At 47.5% G+C, this 22,205-nt stretch overlaps 1 protein-coding gene across 1 annotated transcript; it reads left to right on the top strand.

The window, feature by feature from the left end:
* Positions 1-17,971: 17,971 nt before the first annotated feature.
* Positions 17,972-18,550, top strand: LOC127330767 (uncharacterized). Its single transcript, XM_051356867.2, has one exon. It carries the CDS (start codon positions 17,991-17,993, stop codon positions 18,357-18,359), a length of 369 nt encoding a protein of 122 aa, XP_051212827.1. The 5' UTR covers positions 17,972-17,990; the 3' UTR covers positions 18,360-18,550.
* The last annotated feature ends 3,655 nt before the right edge of the window (positions 18,551-22,205 follow it).

The following is a 22,205-nucleotide window of genomic DNA, read 5'->3' as shown; positions in this document are numbered from 1 at the left end:
TTCTTGAAGCTCTGGAATTGTATGGCCATCTTCTTCCATGTCCATTCCTTGACTTTATCCTTCTGGCCTTCCGTCATGTCTTCCGGTAGGCTGAACTTTGTCAGTAGCGTTTCCCAAAGAAATTTTTTCATGTTGTCGTTGACATAAGTAGCACCACTCTCCGGGTTCTTCGGCTTATGCCACTCTTGAATGCTGATCGGTACATGGTCCCTAACAATAACTCCGGATTGACTTGTAAATTTGCGGCAAAACTCCTTGGGCTCCACTGGTTCACCATTATCCTTGAATGCCGTGAGGGCTAACCTGCCCTCGCCCTTTAGCACCCGCGTCGGGCCTCGTTTTGTTCTAACAGACTTGCTCCATGATCCAGAAGGCTAAAAGAAAAAATTATTCGTTAATAAGTGCAATACAAATAAATGAATGCATCTAGGGATGAACACAGACTAATTGATACATAGATATACACCTCGCCGGAGTTTGTGATGGACACTTCATTGTCTTTTCTAACATGTTCAGACTCAAGTCCCTCGCCAAAATCATTCAGAAAGTCGGGGTACTCGTTGTCATCTCCATCGTCGGGTTCCGGACCACGGGCACTCTCATAGATCAATCGCTGCACCGCTTCTTCCCCCTCCTCATCTCGGACGAAGGTGCCGTCCTCCATACCTCAATGTCACTGCAAAATTAAGAAAGCAATTAATAGCATAATCATGTGAAATACAAACACATATGCCCTCCTTTTGAAATGAATATGCCAAACAAAAACACAAGCATGCCCTTAAGAAAACTTAGTTGTGGTACTTTCTATCTATCCAGATTTCACCTTGTGATGTTCATATGTTTATGTACTCGGCGCTCCTCCTCTCGCTCTTCTCTCTATGACACGGCGGCACCGCCACGGACTCGGCACCGCTACAGACCCTAACCCTAACACTCGGCGCTCCTCCTCTCGCTCTTCTCTCTATGTCGCGGCGGTTTGTGAATATTCCAAAATTTGGGGAAATCTAAAATTTGTTTCAAAGTTGCCACTTTGCATGCTTATATTAAGAGTTTGACTTTGAATCAGCAAGGTTGACTTTAACCAAGTTGTTCACTTTTATGAGTACTATTGATCTGGGCAAAAAGATTAGCAAGTTTAGTTTAGAAATAGTTAACCAAAGGGGCTCAAAGTAGGCATCATATTATTTTTGGCAGATTTGACCATTAGCATATGTCACTTAGGTTTTTTCACTTTCTTCCCTTTTTCTTTGATTTTCTTTGACCCAAATGGTGTTGTGTTGTGTTGAAATGGTATAGGGTTGTGTTTTAATAATTCAAACCAAGAAAGTATGGCCTTTGCTCAAATTTGCAAATTGGCCATACACTCACATGTACCCAAATGTTGTTGTCTTGTGTTGAAATGGTATAGAGCATGGCAGCGGCACGGCAGCGACAGGGCAGCGGCACGGCAGGGCACGGCAGGGCAGCGGCACGGCGCACGGGCAGGGCAGCGGCAGCGGCAGGGGCAGGGCACGGCAGCGGCACGGGCAGGGCACGGCAGCGGCAGCGGCAGCGGCACGGGCAGGGCACGGCACGGCAGCGGCAGCGGCACGGGCACGGCAGCGGTAGCGGCACGGGCAGGGCACGGGCACGGCAGCGGCACGGGCACGGCAGCGGCAGCGGCACGGGCAGGGCACGGGCACGGCAGCGGCAGCGGCACGGGCAGGGCACGGCAGCGGCAGCGGCACGGGCAGGGCACGGCAGCGGCGGCGGCACGGCAGCGGCACGGGGAGGGCACGGCAGCGGCAGGGGCAGGGGCATGGGCGTGGGCGTCTGCGGCATTTCGTCGAACACCCTAAGGGTGGTGTCGACGGCCGCAGAGTGCGGCTTGGCGTCGTCGGCGTGGGCGTCTGCGAGCGTCGGGGAACGGCGGGGCGTGCCGAGGCGACGCTTGTCGGCACGGCGGGGGCGTGGTGAGGCGCGCGGCGGCGCCGACGCTGACAAAGTGCGAGCGAGTGCGAGCGGGGAGGGAAGAAGGCCGGGGAGGGAGCGGCGGACTTACCTGCGGGCGCGGCGACGGCGACCGCGTGGCTGCGGACGGCGCGGCGTGGCTCGGATGGCGGCGCGGCGTGGCTCCGATGGCGGCGCGGCGTGGGTGCGCGGCGGTGCGGCGTGGGTGCGAACGGCGCGGCACGGCTAAGTGTGTGAGAATGGAGAAGACGATGGCCGCGCGGCTAAGTGTAAAACACAGGAAACACCTGTGGTACCGGTTGGTACCACCAACCGGTACGAAAGGCCTTTCGTACCGGTTGGTGGTACCAACCGTACCAAAGGTTTTTTGTTTTTTGTTTTTCTTTTTCTGTTTTCTTTTCTTTTCTTTGTTTCTTTTCTGTTTCTGTTTCTTTTTCTGTTTCTTTGCTGTTTCTTTTCTTTTTTTATTTTCTTTTCTATTTCTTTTCTATTTCTTTTTTCTGTTGCTTTTCTATTTATTTTCTTTTCTGTTTCTTTTCTATTTATTTTTTCTATTGCTTTTCTATTTATTTTCTTTTCTGTTGCTTTTCTTTTTCTGTTTCTTTTTTTTTTATTTTCTTTTCTATTTCTTTTCTATTTCTTTTTTCTGTTGCTTTTCTATTTATTTTCTTTTCTGTTTCTTTTCTATTTATTTTTTCTATTGCTTTTCTATTTATTTTCTTTTGTGCTTTTCTTTTTCTGTTTCTTTTATTTTTTTATTTTCTTTTCTATTTCTTTTCTATTTCTTTTTTCTGTTGCTTTTCTATTTATTTTCTTTTCTGTTTCTTTTCTATTTATTTTTTCTATTGCTTTTCTATTTATTTTCTTTTCTATTTATTGTTTCTGTTTCTTTCTTTACACTCCCGCCACGACGCCGTTCGCGCGGGAAAGTTTCCCGCCTCGACGTCGCGCAGGAAACTTTCCCGCCACGACGTCGCGCAGGAAACTTTCCCGCCACGACGCCGCGCGTGGGAGAAAAAAGGCGAGAAAGAAAGGGCGGGAATAAATTTTTATTACGATTGAACTCGAATTAAAAGTACATAGCTTAACTGAAAATTAAAGATACATGGCCAAATTCTACTGTTGGAGTCATTCAGTCATACTCGTGCCTAGCCCTGTAGTAGTCGCCACTGTAGTCGTCGTAGTCGCCGTCATCATCGTCGCTGGCATCGGGGTCGCGGTACTCTCCGGTCGGCGGGTGAGCACGCGTGGGCTGGGACTGAGGGTAGCGCAGGCGGGGGCCACGGTAGGCCATGACGCCCTGGAGAGTTCGGCCACGCCACCACAGCCGACGGCCGGCCTCGTTGAAGTTCGAAGGAGGCGGACCGCCCTCCTCATGCCTGGAAAGCGCCCTCTCACGCCGATTGATGAAGAAGCTTTCCCAAGTCGGGCTGTAGTCGGGATGCCACTGGGGATTCCTCCGCTGCTCTGGCGTGAGCTCGAAGTAGTAGTGGTTCGTGATGGCCATCTCGCGCGCCACACCTAGAGGGACTGGAGGGACCGGTACGCCTCCGACGCTTAGCAACCAGCCGGTCGGGACGCGGTAGCCCGGCGGGCAGGGGTAGTTCGAGGCGCAAAGCGCCTCCGCCTCCCGGGGGGTTAGAGATGCGATGGAAGCCATGGGAGAGAATGATGAGGTTTGCAGATATGAGTCTAGATGTGATATGTAAATGGTGGCCAAGCCTACATATATATAGTGAAAAAATGGCGGGAAGACAAAGGCGGGAACCGGTGGAAAGCGTGGGAAGAAAATAGGCGGGAAGACAGAGGCAAACCTTTAGTACCGGTTGGTGGGTGCAACCGGTACTAAAGCTGTCGGCAGGATAAGGACGCCCTGTCGGTGGGATAAGGACGCGTGGGTAACCTTTAGTACCGGTTGGTGGGTGCAACCGGTACTAAAGCTGTCGGCAGGATAAGGACGCCCTGTCGGTGGGATAAGGACGCGTGGGTAACCTTTAGTACCGGTTGGTGGGTGCAACCGGTACTAAAGCTGTCGGCAGGATAAGGACGCCCTGCTCGATGAGATAAAGTATGTAGCGCACGACGCCCTGTCGGTGGGATAAGGACGCGTGGGTAACCTTTAGTACCGGTTCGTGTCTGCAACCGGTACTAAAGCTGTCGGCAGGATAAGGACGCTCTGCCTATAAAAGGAGCATCGATAGACCATGGGAAGCAGCTCAACAAGCCAACATGGATGGAGAGTTTCATCACCATGGATGGAAGAAAGGGTTGGGAAATCTCCCGTGGCGGAACTTGTCGAAGATGCCCTTGGTGCACACGCCCTATGGCATCTTCGGAAGTTCCGCCTCGGAAAAATTTCCCTGCAAGCCCGTGGAAGACTCCATCTCCTCTAACAATGTTGGGGAAAGGGTTGGGAAATCTCCCGTGGCGGAACTTGTCGAAGATGCCCTTGGTGCACACGCCCTATGGCATCTTCGGAAGTTCCGCCTCGGAAAAATTTCCCTGCAAGCCCGTGGAAGACTCCATCTCCTCTAACAATGTTGCGGAAAGGGTTGGGAAATCACCCGTGGCGGAACTTCTCGAATATGCCCTTGGTGCACATGCCCTATATATGGCATATTCGGAAGTTCCGCCTCGGAAAAATTTCCCTGCAAGCCCGTGACTTAACTAGTAAAACAAGCCAACCATCTCCATTGTTAATATCTTACATACAGTAACATCATTACACAAAAGTGATTTCCATATTGAGATACACAAGTTATACTCCATCTCCTCTAGTCTTCTGAGTTTTCTTCGCCCGTTTCCCTTTCTTCTTACTGCGACGCAACCATGGACAATCTTCATTGTTTAAGATGATGCTTGGGTCAATTTTTACCTTGAAGGGTGGAATATCGTCAAACTTATTATAATCTTCTGACATGTCTGTCTTGTCCTCTACTCCCACGATGTTTCTTTTTCCTGAAAGAACTATGTGCCGCTTTGGCTCATCGTATGATGTGTCCTCTTGCCTTTCTTTCCTTTTTTTCGGTTTGCTAGACATATCCTTCACATAAAAAACCTGAGCCACTTCACTGGCTAGGACGAATGGTTCGGTGTCGTACCCAAGATTCTTGAAATCCACTGTAGTCATTCCGTCGCGGGTCTACCTGTACCCGTCTTTCAGGTTGAACCATTTACACCGGAACAAAGGGACCTTGAAATTAGGTCCATAGTCAAGTTCCCATATCTCCTCTATGTACCCATAATATGTGACCTTGTTCCCATTGCCATCTTCTGCATCAAAGCGGACACCACTGTTTTGGTTGGTGCTCTTTTTGTCTTGGGCGAAAGTGTAAAATGTGTTCCCATTAATCTCGTACCCTTGAAAAGTCGATATAGTAGAAGATGGTTGCTTGGCCAACAAGTACAGCTGCTCGTCATCGGTGACATTCATGAGACGTGTTTGCAACCAACCGCCGAAAGTCTTCATGTGTTCTCCATCAATCCAATCTTCACGTTGCTCCGGGTATTTAGAGCGTAAGATCTCCTTGTGTTCCTCTTTGTACGGAGCCACCAAGATGGAATTAAGTAGAACTGTGTAGTGTGCTTGAGTGAAAGAATGTCCGTCCATACACGTTGCTGATTTCTTTCCTAGCGTGCCTTTTCCACGCAGTCTCCCTCATAGCGCGATTCAGGAACACCGATCGGCTTAAGGTCAGGAATAAAGTCAACACAAAACTCAATGACCTCCTCTGTTCCATAGCCCTTGGAGATGCTTCCTTCTGGCCTAGCACGGTTATGAACGTACTTCTTTAAGACTCCCATGAATCTCTCAAAGGGGAACATGTTGTGTAGAAATACAGGACCGAGAATGCCAATCTCTTCGACCAGGTGAACTAGGAGATGTGTCATAATATTGAAGAAGGATGGTGGGAACACCAACTCGAAGCTGACTAGACATTGGACCACATCCTTCAGAATTTTGTAGAGTAAGTGGATTGATCACCTTCTCGAGAAATTGCATTGAGGAACGCACATAGCTTCACAATGGGTACTCGAACATTTTCCGGCAGAAGCCCCCTCAATGCAACCGGAAGTAATTGTGTCATAATCACGTGGCAGTCATGAGACTTTAGGTTTTGAAACTTTTTCTCCGACATGTTTATTATTCCCTTTATATTCGACGAGAAGCCAGACGGGACCTTGATGCTACTCAGGACTTCAAAAAATATCTCCTTCTCCTCTTTGGTAAGAGCATAGCCTGGCAGGACCTTGATACTTCTCTGGATTCGGGTTGTTTCCTTCGTGGATACTTTGCTGGTCCTGCCGTGCATCCGGTGTATCTTTTGTCTTCCCATACACGCCCAAGAAGTTTAGCGAGGTTCACGCAAAGATTTTTCGTCACGTGCATCACGTCGATTGCGAGTGAACCTCTAAGAATTTCCGATAGGGTAGCTCCCAAAATATCGACTTCTTCTTCCACATGGGTACGTGTCCGTCAACATCATGCGGAACAGATTGTCCGCCGGGACCCTTTCCAAAGATCACTTCTAAATCCTTGACCATATCATATATAACTTCCCCATTAGGGCGGGTAGGCTTGGTTCGGTTATCTGCCTCACCTCCGAAATGCTTTCCTCTCTTTCTTACGTGATGTTGTTTTGGAAGAAATTGACGATGCCCCAGGTACACATTCTTGTTTCCCAAATAAATACTATCAGTCTCACCTAAACAGTGTGTGCATGCATTGTATCCCTTGTTTGACTGCCCTGAAATGTTACCAAGAGCAGGCCAATCATTGATGGTTACAAATAACAACGCTCGTAGGTTAAATTCCTTTTGTTCGTGCTCATCCCACACAGGTACACCTTCGTCACGCCACAACTCTAAAAGTTCTTCAACCAATGGCCTCAGGTACACATCAATGTCGTTGCCGGGTTGCTTCGGGCCCTGGATGAGCACTGGCATCATAATGAACTTCCACTTCATGCACAACCAAGGAGGAAGGTTATAGATACATAGAGTCACCGGCAGTGCTATGGCTGGAGCTCTGCTCCCCGAAAGGATTAAAGCCATCTGTACTTAGACCAAATCTTAAGTTCCTTGCGTCATCTGAAAATGACTTGAACTCTCTGTCGATTTTTCTCCACTGCGACCCGTCAGCGGGGTGTCTCAGCATCACATCTTTCTTACGGCCCTCTTTGTGCCATCGCAACAACTTGGCATGCTCTTTGTTCTGGAACAAACGTTTCAACCGTGGTATTATAGGAGCATACCACATCACCTTCGCAGGAACCCTCTTCCTGGGGGTGGACTCACCCTCAACATCGCCAGGGTCATCTCGCCTAATCTTATACCTCAATGCACTACATACCGGGCATGCATTCAAATTCTCGTACTCCCCGCGGTAGAGGATGCAGTCATTGATGCATGCATGTATCTTCTGCACCTCTAATCCTAGAGGGCAGACAACCTTCTTTGCTTCGTACGTGCTAGAGGGCAACACGTTCTCCCCTGGAAGCATCTTCTTTATTATTTTCAGCAACTTTTCAAATCCCTTGTCAGAAGTACCATTCTCTGCCTTCCACTGCAGCAATTCCAGCGTGGTACCCAGCTTTTTCTGACCATTTTCGCAATTTGGGTACAACAGTTTGTTGTGATCCTCTAACATTTTCTCCAACTTCAACCTCTCCTTTTCATTTCCGCAGTTCATCTTCGCATCAAGAATGGCCCGACCCAAATCGTCATCCGGGTCATCAAAAATCGGCTCATCGAAAATGAGCTCTTCTTCAGCTTCGTCTTCCCCCATTCTACTACCACCGTCTTCAGTGAATAAGCTGGGATAGTTGTCACTATCCTCTTCTTCTTCGCTGTCTTCCAATATAACCCCTCTTTCTTCGTGCTTGGTCCAACAATTATAGCTGGGCATGAAACCATTCTCCAGCAGGTGGACATGAAGGGTCTTCGAGGTAGAGTAATCCTTCATATTCTTACAGGAACTACATGGACAATACATGAAACCATTCGACTGCCTGTTTGCCTCAGCCACGTTGAGAAAATAATGCATGCCAGTAATGAACTCGGGATGGCACCGGTCACCGTACATCCATTGTCGACTCATCTGCATTTTATATGTATATCAAAAATCATTAAGTACACAACATCATGGATATATGAGTGACCAACTTAATTAATATTCAAGTTCATCACATAAAACTAAGTTTTTTTTATAAAAAAGAAGAGGCTCACCGAGGTTGTACGGTGCCGGCTAGGGGACGACGCTAGCGATCGACGGCGGTGAGGACGGGGATGATACTAATTAAAACCTACAAAATATACCATAATTTCAGCTCAAATTGATTATAAAAAAAGTAAAATCCCTAACTTAGGCATTTCATCAAACACCTTGCTAGCACTAGAAAAATAGTACGAGTTAAACTACCAAAGAAATGAGCTAAATTAGGAACGCCGGAAGAAAGGATGATATTGCTAACCCTTGGATAGATGAAGGTCGTTAATCTTGTTAAAATGGTGGAGAAAAATAAAGATTATTGGAGTGTGAGAGGTGGAGAAAAATTTAGAGTGTGAGGAAGAAGAGAAAAATGAGAGCCAGCAGGGGGCTCGGGACGATCTGGGCGATTTTGATATGGCTGGGTACCCTTTGGTACCGGTTCGTGTTACGAACCGGTACGAAAGGTCCAGCCCGGGCCCCACCACGCGTCTGAATTTTGGCCGAAGACCTTTCGTACCGGTTCCTAACACGAACCGGTACGAAAGCCCCTCCCAAACCGGTACCAAAGCTCCTCGACCACCTGAGCCCTCAAACCGGTACAAATGGCCCCATTGGTACCGGTTCGTAAGGGAACCGGTACCAATGGCTTAGACGGATGAGAGGTTTTCTACTAGTACAAATGGCCCCATTGGTACCAATGCACAACCAAGGAGGAAGGTTGTAGATGCATAGAGTCACGGGCCAGGTGCTATGGCTGGAGCTCTGCTCGCCAAAAGGATTCATGCCATCCGTACTTAGACCAAATCTTATGTTCCTTGCGTCAGCTGCAAAATCTTTGAACTCTCTGTCGATCTTTCTCCATTGCGTTCCATCTGCGGGGTGTCTCAACTCCCCGTCCGACTTACGGTCCTCTTTGTGCCATCGCAACAACTTGGCATGCTCTTTGTTCCTGAACAGACGTTTCAACCGTGGTATTATAGGAGCATACCACATCACCTTGGCGGGAACCCTCTTCACGGGTTTACGGCCCTCAACATCGTCACCGGGGTCATCGCCTCTGATCTTATAACGCAATGCGGTGCATACCGGGCATTCATTCAAATTCTCGTATTCACCGCGGTAGAGGATGCGATCGTTGATGCATGCATGTATCTTCGAACCTCTAAACCTAGAGGGCAGACAACCTTCTTTGCTTCGTACGTAGTGGCGGGCAACTCGTTATTCTTTGGAAACATATTCTTCAACATTTTCAGCAAGTTTTCAAATGCCGAGTCAGCTACACCTGCCTGTGCCTTCCATCTCAGCAAATCCAGTGTGCAGCCCAGCTTTTTCAGACCATCATCGCATCCGGGGTACAGCGCCTTCCTGTGATCCTCTAACATGCGATCCAAATTCTCCCTCTCTTTTTCAGTTTCGCAGCGTCTCCGCGCATCAGCAATGGTCCGACCAAGATCATCAACGGGATCATCACGTGCCTCTTCTTCACCTTCCCCTTCACCTTCCCCTTCACCTTCAGCATCCTCCATGAAAGTATCACCGAAATGAGCAAGATAGCTTTCATCGATGAAATCATCCCCTTCTTCATCTTCTTCCATTATAACCCCTCTTTCTCCATGCTTGGTCCAACAATTATAGCTTGGCATGAAACCGTGCCGAAGCAGGTGCATGTGAACATCTCTTGAGGAAGAGTAACCCTTCTGATTCTTACATTTAACACATGGACAGATAACAAAACCCCCCCTGCTTGTTCGCATTAGCCACTACGAGGAAATCTTTCAAACCCGCACTGAACTCGCCGGAGAGTCGGTTACCGTACATCCATTGTCGATTCATCTGCATTATTATAATATAAAATATATAATTAACCATCATGCATTTGTTAAACTAACTAGCTACAAACAATATAAATTAAACAATGAACTACACACACATGCACATTTTATCAACGACACATCAAAGGTTCAAGTTGCTAACCGCGATCGAGGAGGAAAAAATAAATGAGAAAGCTCAAGTGTGGCTCCAACACTTCATATCATGTTTGTTTCATGCTCTTGGGGCATTTCATCAAACACCTTATGTGCATAAGAGGAACCAAAAGCAAACCTAACACCCACTTGTGAAGCTTGTGAAGAGAATGGCACCAAATGGCTAAGTGTTGGCTGCTGGATGGGTATATATAGGGGAGGGGCTTTAGTCCCGGTTGGCCTGGCCAACCGCGACTAAAGGCCTTCGGGCACCTTTAGTCGCGGATGGCCTGGCCAACCGCGACTAAAGACCCCACGATGCACCGGCTGGCCACCGAGCGCCTGGGCCCAGGCCTTTGGTCGCGGTTCTCCTCCCGAACCGCGACTAAAGGTACCATTAGTCGCGGTTCCTGCAGCATCGCGACTTATGGGGCTCACCCGAAGCCTGTTTTTCCACCAGTGGTATAGTGGCGCACCCTATATACTCCAACAAATGTAGTAATTTCAAATAAAGTCAAAAAAAATCGAATCCTTTTGGGAAACAAAGATAATCAAGTATTGTACTCGTATAAATTTGTTTGGCCAAAAAATGTTTCACATTGACTTCAGGCAAAAAAAAAAACAAATCTATGACGAATATAGCATGAATAGTACTTTAATATAGGACCTCCAAGTCTGTTTTTTTCACCCAGGAAACAAGAGAAGTTATTCCATGGTGAATCTTTCGTATACAAGTATAATACATGATCATCTTTGATTCCCAAAAAGATTTGAATTTTTTTGACCTTTTTCTGAATTACTAAAAAAAAATTTCATATAGGGTGCGCTTGCTCCCAGGTTCACCCATGCAATTTTGCATGTGCATGTTACTACTCTATGTTACTTCCCACTATGACTAGTCTAACTTGTTGAGTAGGAATTTGCACACGCGCATGACACGTAAAACAAGACATGCTACGAGGAGCAAGTAATGTCATGGCGACCAGGTGACTTGACTGACAGAATATGTTTCGGAATCCAGATCCATACACATTAGCGTTCATATTTTTATCGATCGACCTGGTTCAGAGGTCGAGCAGATGAGGCATCGCCACACGTCGTGACTAGATCACGGACATGTGGAGCATGTTTTAACTTGCTGTTCATTACATGCAATGCTCATGCGTAGTCTAATCTAGCCTCAAGACATTTTGTCGTCAGGCATTTTGTTCAATTACGTTCGAGTGAAACAAAAGATGACCTGACAATTCTGAAGCTTAAAACGGCTCCCTGTCTCCCCGTGTCTCTCCAGAGTGAAACACGAGAAAGAATACTCGTGTCAGACGACAAACCTCCTGTAGGGCAACCAACTGGTGACTTCCCTCGCCGAAGTGAGTGGTGCCTCGTCTCATTTGTTAAAATCGAGATGCACAATAAACGAAGAACGAAAAGTAAAACACTGCAGGGGACACGAGATTTTAACGTGGAAAACCCTTGCAACACACAAGGGAAAAACCACGGGCGCCAGCCAGCAAAACTTCACTATTTCGGTGGTGTTTACAAACGCCGTGGGTGTACAATGATGCGATCAAACCCTAGCGGCGGCTTACAGGGAAAATATATAGACGGTGGCAACGATCCGTACCGGAAGACGGGCCTCGCTCCGCTCGTCAGAAGTTAGCCTCCCTTTAGTATATGAATTTAGATCACAATATAACATCATTTCAGGACTCACCTGCATATAATAACACGATGATTCTTATCGAGACTTTTGATTGAGAGATTGTGAACCTCAAGTTTTTGCTACTGTGCTTTGAAAACACGCAAGACCTTAAAAATAAACTTTAATAAGAGGGAGGTTGTTGTGATAGGGGTCACATCCGGGGAGAAATGCACAATAGCGAATACACTAAACTGCTTGTTAGGGTAGTTTTCCTTAAAATACCTAGGCCTCCCGGCTAATGACAAGCCTCCTAGGATCTCTGATTGGGACTTTATCCCGGAGAAAATGGGCTGGGTTGACCCATGGCAGGGGTTGTTCTTGGCGTTGACTGGAATGCTGGAGCTCACCAACTCATGAATATCGAGCTTCCCCATGTTTGCCATGGTGATATGCCTTCGCCATGAGGCCATCCATAGGGGGATGGACATGCCTCGATCCTAACTCTTTTGGGAAGGAGTGGGACCCAAACGTACGTAAGTAACACATGGTCGACTGGGCCACCATGTGTAAACCTAGGGAATACGGGGGTTTGATGACCATCAACACTAGATATATGAATATCACCCTCATGCTCAAATAGATTTGAAATCTTTACCAGAACGCGGAAGGCTTATGGGCAGACCTGATCCACGCCAAATACCTAGGAGCAAATGACATCTACTCGAGAGAGGTTCCTACGAGGGGCTCCCCATTTTAGAATGACAATCAAAATGAAGTGTTATTTCAACTTAGGGGCAAAACATAAGGTGCGCAATGGGAAACATGCCTATTTTCTGGCGAGACTGGTGGACGGGACACGCCCCCTTTGCCCCCCCCCCCCCCCTTAATTTTCTGTTGCTGCGCCAACCCTTTTATCACGTTCACGGGGCGCAGTTGATAGATGGGTTCCCGAGAGAGTTGGGTATCCCTTTCCAACGGTTGTTTGTCCTTGCGGAAATGGTGGATTGGTACAACCCGTGTCGGGAGATTCAGGCTCTTCCTGTTGACTTGGCGGAGGATATAGTCTCGTGGGTGCTGGAGTCATCTGGTATCTACTCCTCGAGATCCATCTACCTGAGTTTGTCGCAAGGGGCGGCGGTGATGCAGTTTAGGGAAGTTCATACTAGGGTGCCATCTAAGATCAAGTTCTTCTTTTGGTAGATAATCCAAGGTTCGTTACCGTCGTGCGAGCAAGTAGCTAAGAGAATGGGGCCTTCGAATGGCCTAGCTATGCGCACTATGTGGGGAGCTAGAGGATTGCAACCATATTTTCTTCACCTACCACTTAGCTAGGTTTGTTTAGGCAGGAGCGTGGGACCTCCTTGATTGAGAGTGGAACCTAGTGGTGCTAGAGACTTCATCATGGGCCTTGTAAACCCCCCTACGTAGGTTAGTTTGGTTTACCATTACGGCTCAATGTTGGTTCCTTTGAAACATTAGGAACAAATATAATATTGAAGAAAACCTGCTTGTTAACTGTGTTGATGTATTCTTTCAAATGTCAATCCATATGTAGTGCTGAAAGTTTCTATTCAGAACGAGGGATCAAATGCTACTGGACGAGGCTACGGATTGATTTTTCTACTTGTCATTGGTCGGGGTCGTGCCCTTCGTCGGCGAGGTCGTCAAGGGGGTCGTCTTCTCCTGTCCTACCACGCCGCGTACGTAAATGTGTTCTGGTCCAACAGCGAAAAAGGAAGCGCGTCGATGTTCTAAGAGCATCTCCACCGACGCCCCCGATAGCGGTCCCGATAGCATTTTGGGGGCCGGCAGCGAAAATGGGCTCGTATCGGTGCGACCCAAATGGCGCCGGCCAATTTTGGAGCCCAATAGAATCGCCGGCAACCCCGTGCCAGCCCCTTCGCCAAGGACGCGAATCGGGCGCACCGGCACCTCACGACACGTCTAAAAAACAAGTGTGGGCTCCATCTGGCAGCCAGACACACCGTTTTCCCCCCTCCTACACACGCCCGAGCCGACTCCCACCCCTCTAGATCGCCACCGTCGCTGTCACCGCCGCGCCAACCCTGCTTGCAATAGACACCGCCGGCTGTCTAGGAACCGCCGTCCATCGACACGGCCGCCACCCCCTCGACCGGCGGCCGCTGTTTCGCCCGGAACAGAGCTCGCCGCCACCGCGAAAGTATCGCCCCGCCCGCAAGGTGTTCGTCCGATTGCCGCGATGGACAGCGACGACGAGATGATGGTGCAGCTGTTCACGGAGGAGCAGAACGCTCAGGCTGTTCGGCGGCAACAACAACAGCTGATCCCGAAGAACATGCTGCGCGTTCGCCAGCCTTTCTTCGTCGTGCCTCGGCGCGGCGGCTCAAAGCTAAGCAAGAGGAGGAACATCAACCGGCATGGTGAAGCCGGCGCAATGCTGCTTGACGCCGACTACTTCAATGACGACACGACTCATTCGCCGAAGGAATTTCGGCGCCGGTTTAGGATGAACAAGGACCTGTTCTTGAAGATTGTCCACGGCGTCAGGGAGTACGACACGTACTTCATGGCCAAGAAAGATTGCATAGGTTTGTGGGGCTTCACCTCAATTCAGAAGTGCACTGCTGCAATGCGCTGTCTTGCATACGAAGCTCCTCCAGATACAACCAATGACTACCTACGGATGGCAGAGTCGACATGCACAGAGACTCTCTACAGGTTCTGCCGAGCCGTCGTAGCGGTGTTTGGTAAATACTATTTGAGAGAACCAAGAGCAGATGATACAGCTCGGATCCTGCAGAAGAATGCAGCAATAGGGTTTCCTGGGATGCTCAGAAGCACTGACTGTATGCATTGGGGCTGGAAGAATTGCCCTTTTGCTTGGCAGGGGATCTACAAGGGGCATACTCGTGAGTGCAGTGTCATTCTTGGGGCGTTGGCAGACCAGGAGCTTTGGATATGGCATGCATTTTTTGGCATGGCAGGAACAAACAATGATATCAACGTGCTGCAGCGCTCTCCGGTGTTTGCCAGGCTAGCTGAGGGACAAGCTCCTGCTGTGAACTTTGAGGTAAACGGTCACACATATAACAAGGGGTACTATCTAGCTGATGGTATCTACCCGACATATGCTACATTTGTGAAGACAATTCCCTCTCCATCAAACGAGATGGAAATCTATTTTGCAACATGCCAGGAAACAGCACGCAAGGATATTGAGCGTGCTTTTGGGGTGCTTCAGCAGCGTTTCGCCATTGTCAGGTACCTGCTCTCACTTGCTCTTAGGCACATATGTGGGAGGTGATGAACACATGTGTGATCATCCACAACATGACAAGTGAGAACGAGCGCGATGCACCTGTGCAGGATGATCATCCATTTGATTATCAAGGACCATTAGCTGAGGTAGAGCATGTGCCACAAGAATTTGCTACTTTTCTTCATATGCACAATAAAATTCGAGATGCAAGTGTCCATGCACAGCTGAAGGCGGATTTAGCTACGCATTTGTGGGCGAGGAGAGGAGCAGCCAACAATGCATGATTTTTATTTCTATTTGTTTGCTTGGATGAATAATTTAAGTTCTATTTGTTTGTTGGGTTGTACGAATAATTTAAGTACTATTTATTTGTTGGGTTGTATAAATAATTTAAGTATTATTTATTTGATTGATTGTATGAATAATTTAATTTTATTTGTGTGATTCTATGAATTAAATGTGATCGATATGTTGTTTCAAAATATTGTAAAAAGAAAACAATAACTTAGGGGCTGCTTGGGAGGCGCTGGTGTGGGAACAGTATCCCCAAATAAATGATGCACTGGTAACGTCTCCCCATATAGCAGTGCCATATAGCAGTGCCAACGTCCCTACCCGCGACTATTTAGGCCGCGGTGAAGATGCTCTAACGATCGCTGCGTACCTCTTCGATCGGCAGCATCAATCCACTCGGGCGGGCCTAGCTACACTGAAACTGAACTAAGCTTTCAGTTTCTCGTCAGCAAGCTCATCATCCCATCATATCCGTAGGCTATAACCAATCTGTTTCCGACTAAAGTATTTGGCGGCATCGGCATCGTCCAGCTCCAGCATCAGCGACACTGTGCTCGCGTGCACGACGTCTCAGCTAAAGATAAAAACCTCTCGCCGGCGTCGCACATGGACGGCGGGGGCCGGCGATGATGGCGTCCCGTGGATTTAGCATAACCGAGTACCTTCCAGCCAGTTGCGACATCACATCGTCCACTCTCCAGCTTCTCTACACCATAACAGTCTGGTACAAATCCGTGAACAATGCGTTTGAGAGGGAGAGGGGTCTTACTGTTACGTAGAGTGCTGACTGCTGTCTGCCAAGTATGTATGCTTCATCAGTATAGTTGTAGTATTATACAGTGTACGAGCGAGTGACCGGGCAGCCGGGTGCATGCACGCATCGGCATCGCCGCATCGGTCCTTCATGGTGCTGGGTTGTACTAACCGTGACCATCAAGTACGAGCCGGTACTACTGCTTCCTCTAATCATTGGCGCCGTCCCATCCACGTCACAAACCCATGTTCTTCGATGGGGGGTGATTGCTAGAAGAAAAGTTCGACTGTATATGGAGATGAACATGATGAGGTCAAACGTCAAATAATATGTTTGTATTGAAGGTATCAAATCGTGCTATGGTAAGGATAATTATTGAATCGAAGCATGGATTCAATGTTGCTGATTTATTACAATTCTAAACTAAATCAGCGACAACTAATACAGATCAAAGAGAGTAGTACAGTTTCTATACCGGAGTTGTTTTTTTTTCACCTAGAGATGATGTGGTTTATGAAGGACATGACTCTTAAGAGTACAATTGCTGATTTATTACAATTTTAAACTAAATCAGTGACAACTAATACAGTTCCTTCTTAGTTTTTATGAAGAACGAACGATATTCGAACCGAAGGTTTGGAAGTTTTCAATTGATTTTAGCTTCTGGAAAAAATAGTTACAAATTCTTTAAATATTGGAAACTTCTAGTAGTTTATTTTGTTAGTGAGCATAGATAAAATTAATGGAAATTTCCAACATGCTTTTGAAATTTTCAACATTTTGATTGAGTGTGGAAAAATAATTTACAAAAACTAAAAAAGGAAAATCAATTGGAAAAAATAAGATGAAAATTTCTTAATTTACTTGGTGCGTGTAGTTTGATTTACTATAATTTCAGATTTTGTTTTCAAAAAATCCAAATCTTCACAATGGTTACTCAAAGAGTTCAAAATTTTCCATTCTACTTACGGAGTACTACATGTTGTTTGAATTACTGGATTTCAATTTTTGAGGATAATTTTGGAAGATGGTTACAAATACGTGAAAACATCCAAACGGATTAATTAAAGTCAAGTGTTCTCTGTAAGAAAAACAAAAACCCAGAAAAGTTCAAGTCAATTGTGGTCGAGAAAAAAGCCATAGAGAGAAGCACGCGTCTCCTATATATGCCATCATGAACTTTACTGGTGTGTTCGGACAAAACTATGTCAAAATAATCTAATCGTCAGATTTGAGTTGTCTGAAACAACTCATGCAAATAGTTGTTGCTTTCTCATGAAATTTTCTTTGTTATGGTTTTGTGAAACCCCATCCTTTAGTAACTGTGTTTCGTTACATTCACTCACAACGGAAACTAGCTGACTTAGAAGCTGTTCCCAATGGCATTCGATTAAGTAGGACACTCGCAAAATTTGGTGCGATGACCATTAGGAACTAATTAGGCTGCAGAAACGCGGAGCACGGCGTCCAGTATGAACTTCGTGGGTCTTACGTCGAAATTTCGATGTGCAACGTATGGAAATCGATCAATCGGTGAGAGTAGTGGAGATAGTCAGGCACGAACCTCAACATGTTCGATTAATTCCGTGAATGTATTAGAGGGCACCTTTTGTGTTGGGTAGAGGGAAAGATTTCTAATGCCTCGCCTGATCGGGGGCATGCAAGCTGCACGGACTGCCCCAGCTTGGCACCACGCAGGCCAGGGCGGATGGATGCATGCCGATGTCGTCTCGGATCGGCGTCGACTGTCGTGTCGCACGCAGCAACACACAAACCAAGCAACCAGCCCATCGTGGTGCTGCGATTTGCGCTATGCCAACGCTATATATATATACCCAGCCCCCGTCCCGCTCTTCCACTCCACCCAACATCACACAGCTCGCCACCAAAGTCTCCCAGCATCCAACCGGAGAGCAGCGGCAAGCAAAGGCAGCATGTGCAACGTGATCACCATCCCGTCGGTCGCCTGGCTGCGCCGCGCCGTGCGGCGGTGGCGCGGCTCCAGGTCCGCGGCGGTGCCGGCGGGGCACGTGGCGGTGTGCGCCGAGGGCGCACGGTTCGTGGTGCGGCTGGCGCACCTTGGCCATCCAGCGTTCCTGGAGCTGCTCCGGCAGGCGGAGGAGGAGTACGGTTTCCCGGCCGGCGCCTCCGGCCCCGTCGCGCTGTCCTGCGACGAGCACCGCCTTCGCGACGTCCTCCGCCGCGTCTCGTCTTCTTCTGAGGAACGCCGCTCCTCCCGCCACCGTAACGGAGACTCGCGGCCGCTGCTGCAGGGGGTGGCCGGGGAGAAGGTCTTCTTGTGAGAATCCACTAACCGCGCGCACCGCCGGCAGCACAACAGATCGAAGCAACTGGTGACACGGTCTTCCGGCGTGACACGGGCAAATGGCAATGGCTAAGAAGACCGTGCAGGCGGCAGGCCAAAAGCATCCAATCAGTTGCCGAGTGTTCTTGATCCCGTGCCCGGCGTAATGTCGGCGGACAGGCAGATGAAAGTTAGACGGAAGGCTCGAGCAGAGCCCGGCTTTAAATTAATAAAGCCACAACGGCAGAGTACATAGCCCACAACAACAGAGTCTTACACAGGCAGATGAAAGTTAGTAGTACTGTCTGTTGCAATTGATCGAAGATCTTTTGGGATTGTTTTCTCTCTTTGTAACTCAGCTGCCTGGTTGTGCAACTCAATACTGCAGAGAAATTGTGCATACGAGAGAGCAAATAGAGATTAATTGATTCATTAATTATTCCAGTTCTACTTGTAATTACCCGCGTCGTTTGTCATGTGTTCCTGACCTTGATGTGGCCTTGCAACTTGTTTTGGCCCTTGATCGGTGGCGGCATCAGCTGTTAAGTGCTTTTTTAAAAAAAAATGATTCGACGGATTTTGATATTTACGAAGTCACCACGTGCGTCTCACCGTCCACGGAAACATCGCCTCCCACTGAATAATATACAATCTATTATGAGACCAACGTATCAAATCTGAGATATAAACCGTAGTGGGCTGGGTTGCCACTGCTCTCGTACCCATCCATCAACAGTTTGGTTCTCATCCGTTAAGCACTTAAACTTTGTACTACTCAACATGGTATGTCTTTTTCACTTTTTTTTTTTTGAAAAAGTCCCTTTTTCATATATTCCATTTTATAGAACCCTTAATTACAAGAGGCTTCCATGATCCTTTTGGGCAGATTTTTTTTGTCGCCGCTTGTTCAAGACCTTACTTGGTGGTCATGGTGGGTGGAGTCATTTATAGTTAGATTCATACGGGATCAAACTCAAATCACACTCTTAATCACTATATGGCAGACGACTATTTTCGAGCACTATTTCAGTTCTCCATTCTCATGATCTTGCTGAGTGGTTAACGTAGCTGTAAAAAATAACCCGGTTATGTAAGGGTGACAAAGATAATGTGTCTGGTAGAGTATGCCTTGTGAGAACGGCTGGAGGTTGAAGGTGTTCACTAGAGCAAAGGCAACACATCGAGAGAGAGCCTAGCATGGCTTCGAATCCACCGAAAGCATTGAACATAAGATCACAAATATACACATTTCTTGTAGTATGAGTTAAAAGTTTTGTTGTGAGTTGATTTTGTGAACAAATAAACAAATTTGTTGCGGGTAGAGATGAGGTAGAGAGCTTACTATCAATACACGACTATGGTGGCGAGACCATGGAGTATGCCGACTTTGAATGTGCTTTTCTGGAGAACATATAGGGCAATTGCTCTGCAAATAGATAAACCCATAGCTAGGTTTGTTTATCTGTTGCGTATGAACTTCTCGTGGTCTGTTATTGTGTGTTTTGAGCTTGGCCTATAATAGTTCCTTACAACAAACAACCTTGGTCATGTGTTGTTAGGATTTTGCACTATAGTGAGTGTAGGAGGAAGAGCACCTGCCGCGGGTTTTTCTAGTAGTGTACACCAGCTTACTTTCCATACCCCCCCCCCCCCCCCCCCCAAAGAACTTCGTCTTTTTTAAAGGCGTCTTCCGGCCGCTTCCTTGTAGTTGAACTTTATATTTCTGTTAAGTGATTGTTGATGAAAATGTTGTTATCTTTGTAGTAGTACAAATTAAGCATAGAAGGTATCACAGGTAGGATGTTATCACCGTTTTTTGCACTATAGTGAGGTGTATGAGTACATGGTATCACAAGTAGGAGTACTAGCATACATAATTGCTCAGTTTAGAATCCATGCCGAGAGAGCTAATTAGCTGTAGGGTTTGCTTGCACAGCCGGGCCGGCGGCGAGCGGCGGCCAGGTGGACTGCTATCTTTTTGGAAGTTCATGCGCGTACTCCAAGCGAGACCCCAACACACGATCTGTTGATCAGGTATAATTACACGTGCTCATGCCAAGTAAAACAGGACATGCAACGAGGAGCATGTATGTCAGATACTGACATATACAGTATCTAACAAGGTTGAGATCCATACACCGGCCACAGTTATATTTTTATCGACCGATCCGGTTCATAGGTGGAGCAGATGAGCCGGCCGTCGCCACACGTCGTGAGCAGATGAGGGACAGGTGAAGCGTGTTTTAACTGTATCTGCATGTTTTAGGTGCTCATTCTTAGCCTAATCTGAGAACATTTTCTTGGCAGAAGTTCTGTTGGAGCGTCATGTCAAACGCAGGCTAGTTCCTGAGGACTCTGATCAAACTTAAAACGGCTCATTGTCTCCCTGTCTCGGCGTGGATGCATGGGAAGAACAGGCGTGTCAGACGAAGACCCTTTTTTTAGATCAAGGAGCAAAAACGCCCCAGCCTCTGCATCAATTGATGCACACGGCCTTTTATTATAACGTATCAAGTATTAAGTATGAGAAACATAAAGCAAATAAAAACAGAGCAGGTCCGACTTGGTTGCCACATAAATCAACCAATCGAACATCAGACATCTAAATAGGCTAGCCATACTCAATCCTATTATTATGTTGTTATCACCAGAATTTGACCGAGTCAGAGGTGAGCCGCGATCAAGATGAGCTTAAAGAATATACATAGAAGAAATATGTGAATCGGACTTTATATGCAAAATATGGGCTAGTTGGCCCGTGTATCTGTAACATAGTAGATTACGTGTCGTTTTAGTTAGAGTTGGCCTCGTGCACGGTGGGGATTATTCCCACGTTAGAAAGTCCCCTGGACTATAAATATGTATCTAGGGTTTATGGAATAAACAACAACCAACGTTCAACCAACAAATCAATCTCGGCGCATCGCCAACTCCTTCGTCTCGAGGGTTTCTACCGGTAAGCATCATGCTGCCTAGATCGCATCTTGCGATCTAGGCAGCATAAGCTTCATGTTGTTCATGCGTTGCTCGTACTGAAGCCTTTTTGATGGCGAGCAACGTAGTTACCATAGATGTGTTAGGGTTAGCATTGTTCTTCGTATCATATGCTATCGTAGTGCAACCCTTGCATATCTAGCCGCCCTCACACCTATCTTAGGTGTGGGGGCGGCACCCCGCTTGATCATTATTTAGTAGATCCGATCTGTTACGGTTGCTCCTTGTTTTTCAAGGATTAGTTTAATATCTGCAATAGTTAGGCCTTACAAAGGGTTGGAGGATCCAGCGGCACGTAGGGTGTCGTTTGCTAGTCCTAGACAGGATGTTCCGGGGATCAACCTCGTGTTGGTTTTTAGGCCCTATCTAGGATCGGCTTACGATCACCGTGCGTGGCCGCGAGGCCCAATCGTGAGTAGGATGATCCGATTATGCGGTGAAAACTCTAAATCGTCGTAGATCGCATTAGCTTTATCTTGATCAAGCAGGACCACCATATATTCGTGCACCTCGTACGAATCATGGGTGGATCGGCTCCTTGAGCCGATTCACAGGATAACCTGAGAGCCGATCGAGGCTCGTATTTAATGTTTACGTGTATGCCATGCAGGAAACTAAGCGAGGCATCTCCATCACCTTCCTGACCAGGTATAGGTCAGGTGGCACGCCCTTGCATCAGCATCGGACGTGTGTACCAGAGGCTTTGCGGGCCGTCGCTCGGAGGGACCAGGGCCAGTCGCAGCCCTAGGTTGTTCCCGGCTCTACTGTGTTGCCCGTAGCTGCCCGCCGGTGGGTTTTGACCGCAACACATTCTGGCACGCCCGGTGGGACGAGCTTCGACATCAACCAC

The sequence above is a fragment of the Lolium perenne genome, chromosome 2 (genome assembly GCF_019359855.2).
Source record: "Lolium perenne isolate Kyuss_39 chromosome 2, Kyuss_2.0, whole genome shotgun sequence".
Classification (NCBI taxonomy): Eukaryota; Viridiplantae; Streptophyta; class Magnoliopsida; order Poales; family Poaceae; genus Lolium; species Lolium perenne.
This window is presented reverse-complemented; position numbering and strand designations above follow the sequence as displayed.

Coding starts and splice junctions, on each gene's coding strand:
- LOC127330767 (XM_051356867.2), top strand. CDS start 17,991: ATGTGCAACGTGATCACCATCCCGTCGGTCGCCTGGCTGCGCCGCGCC.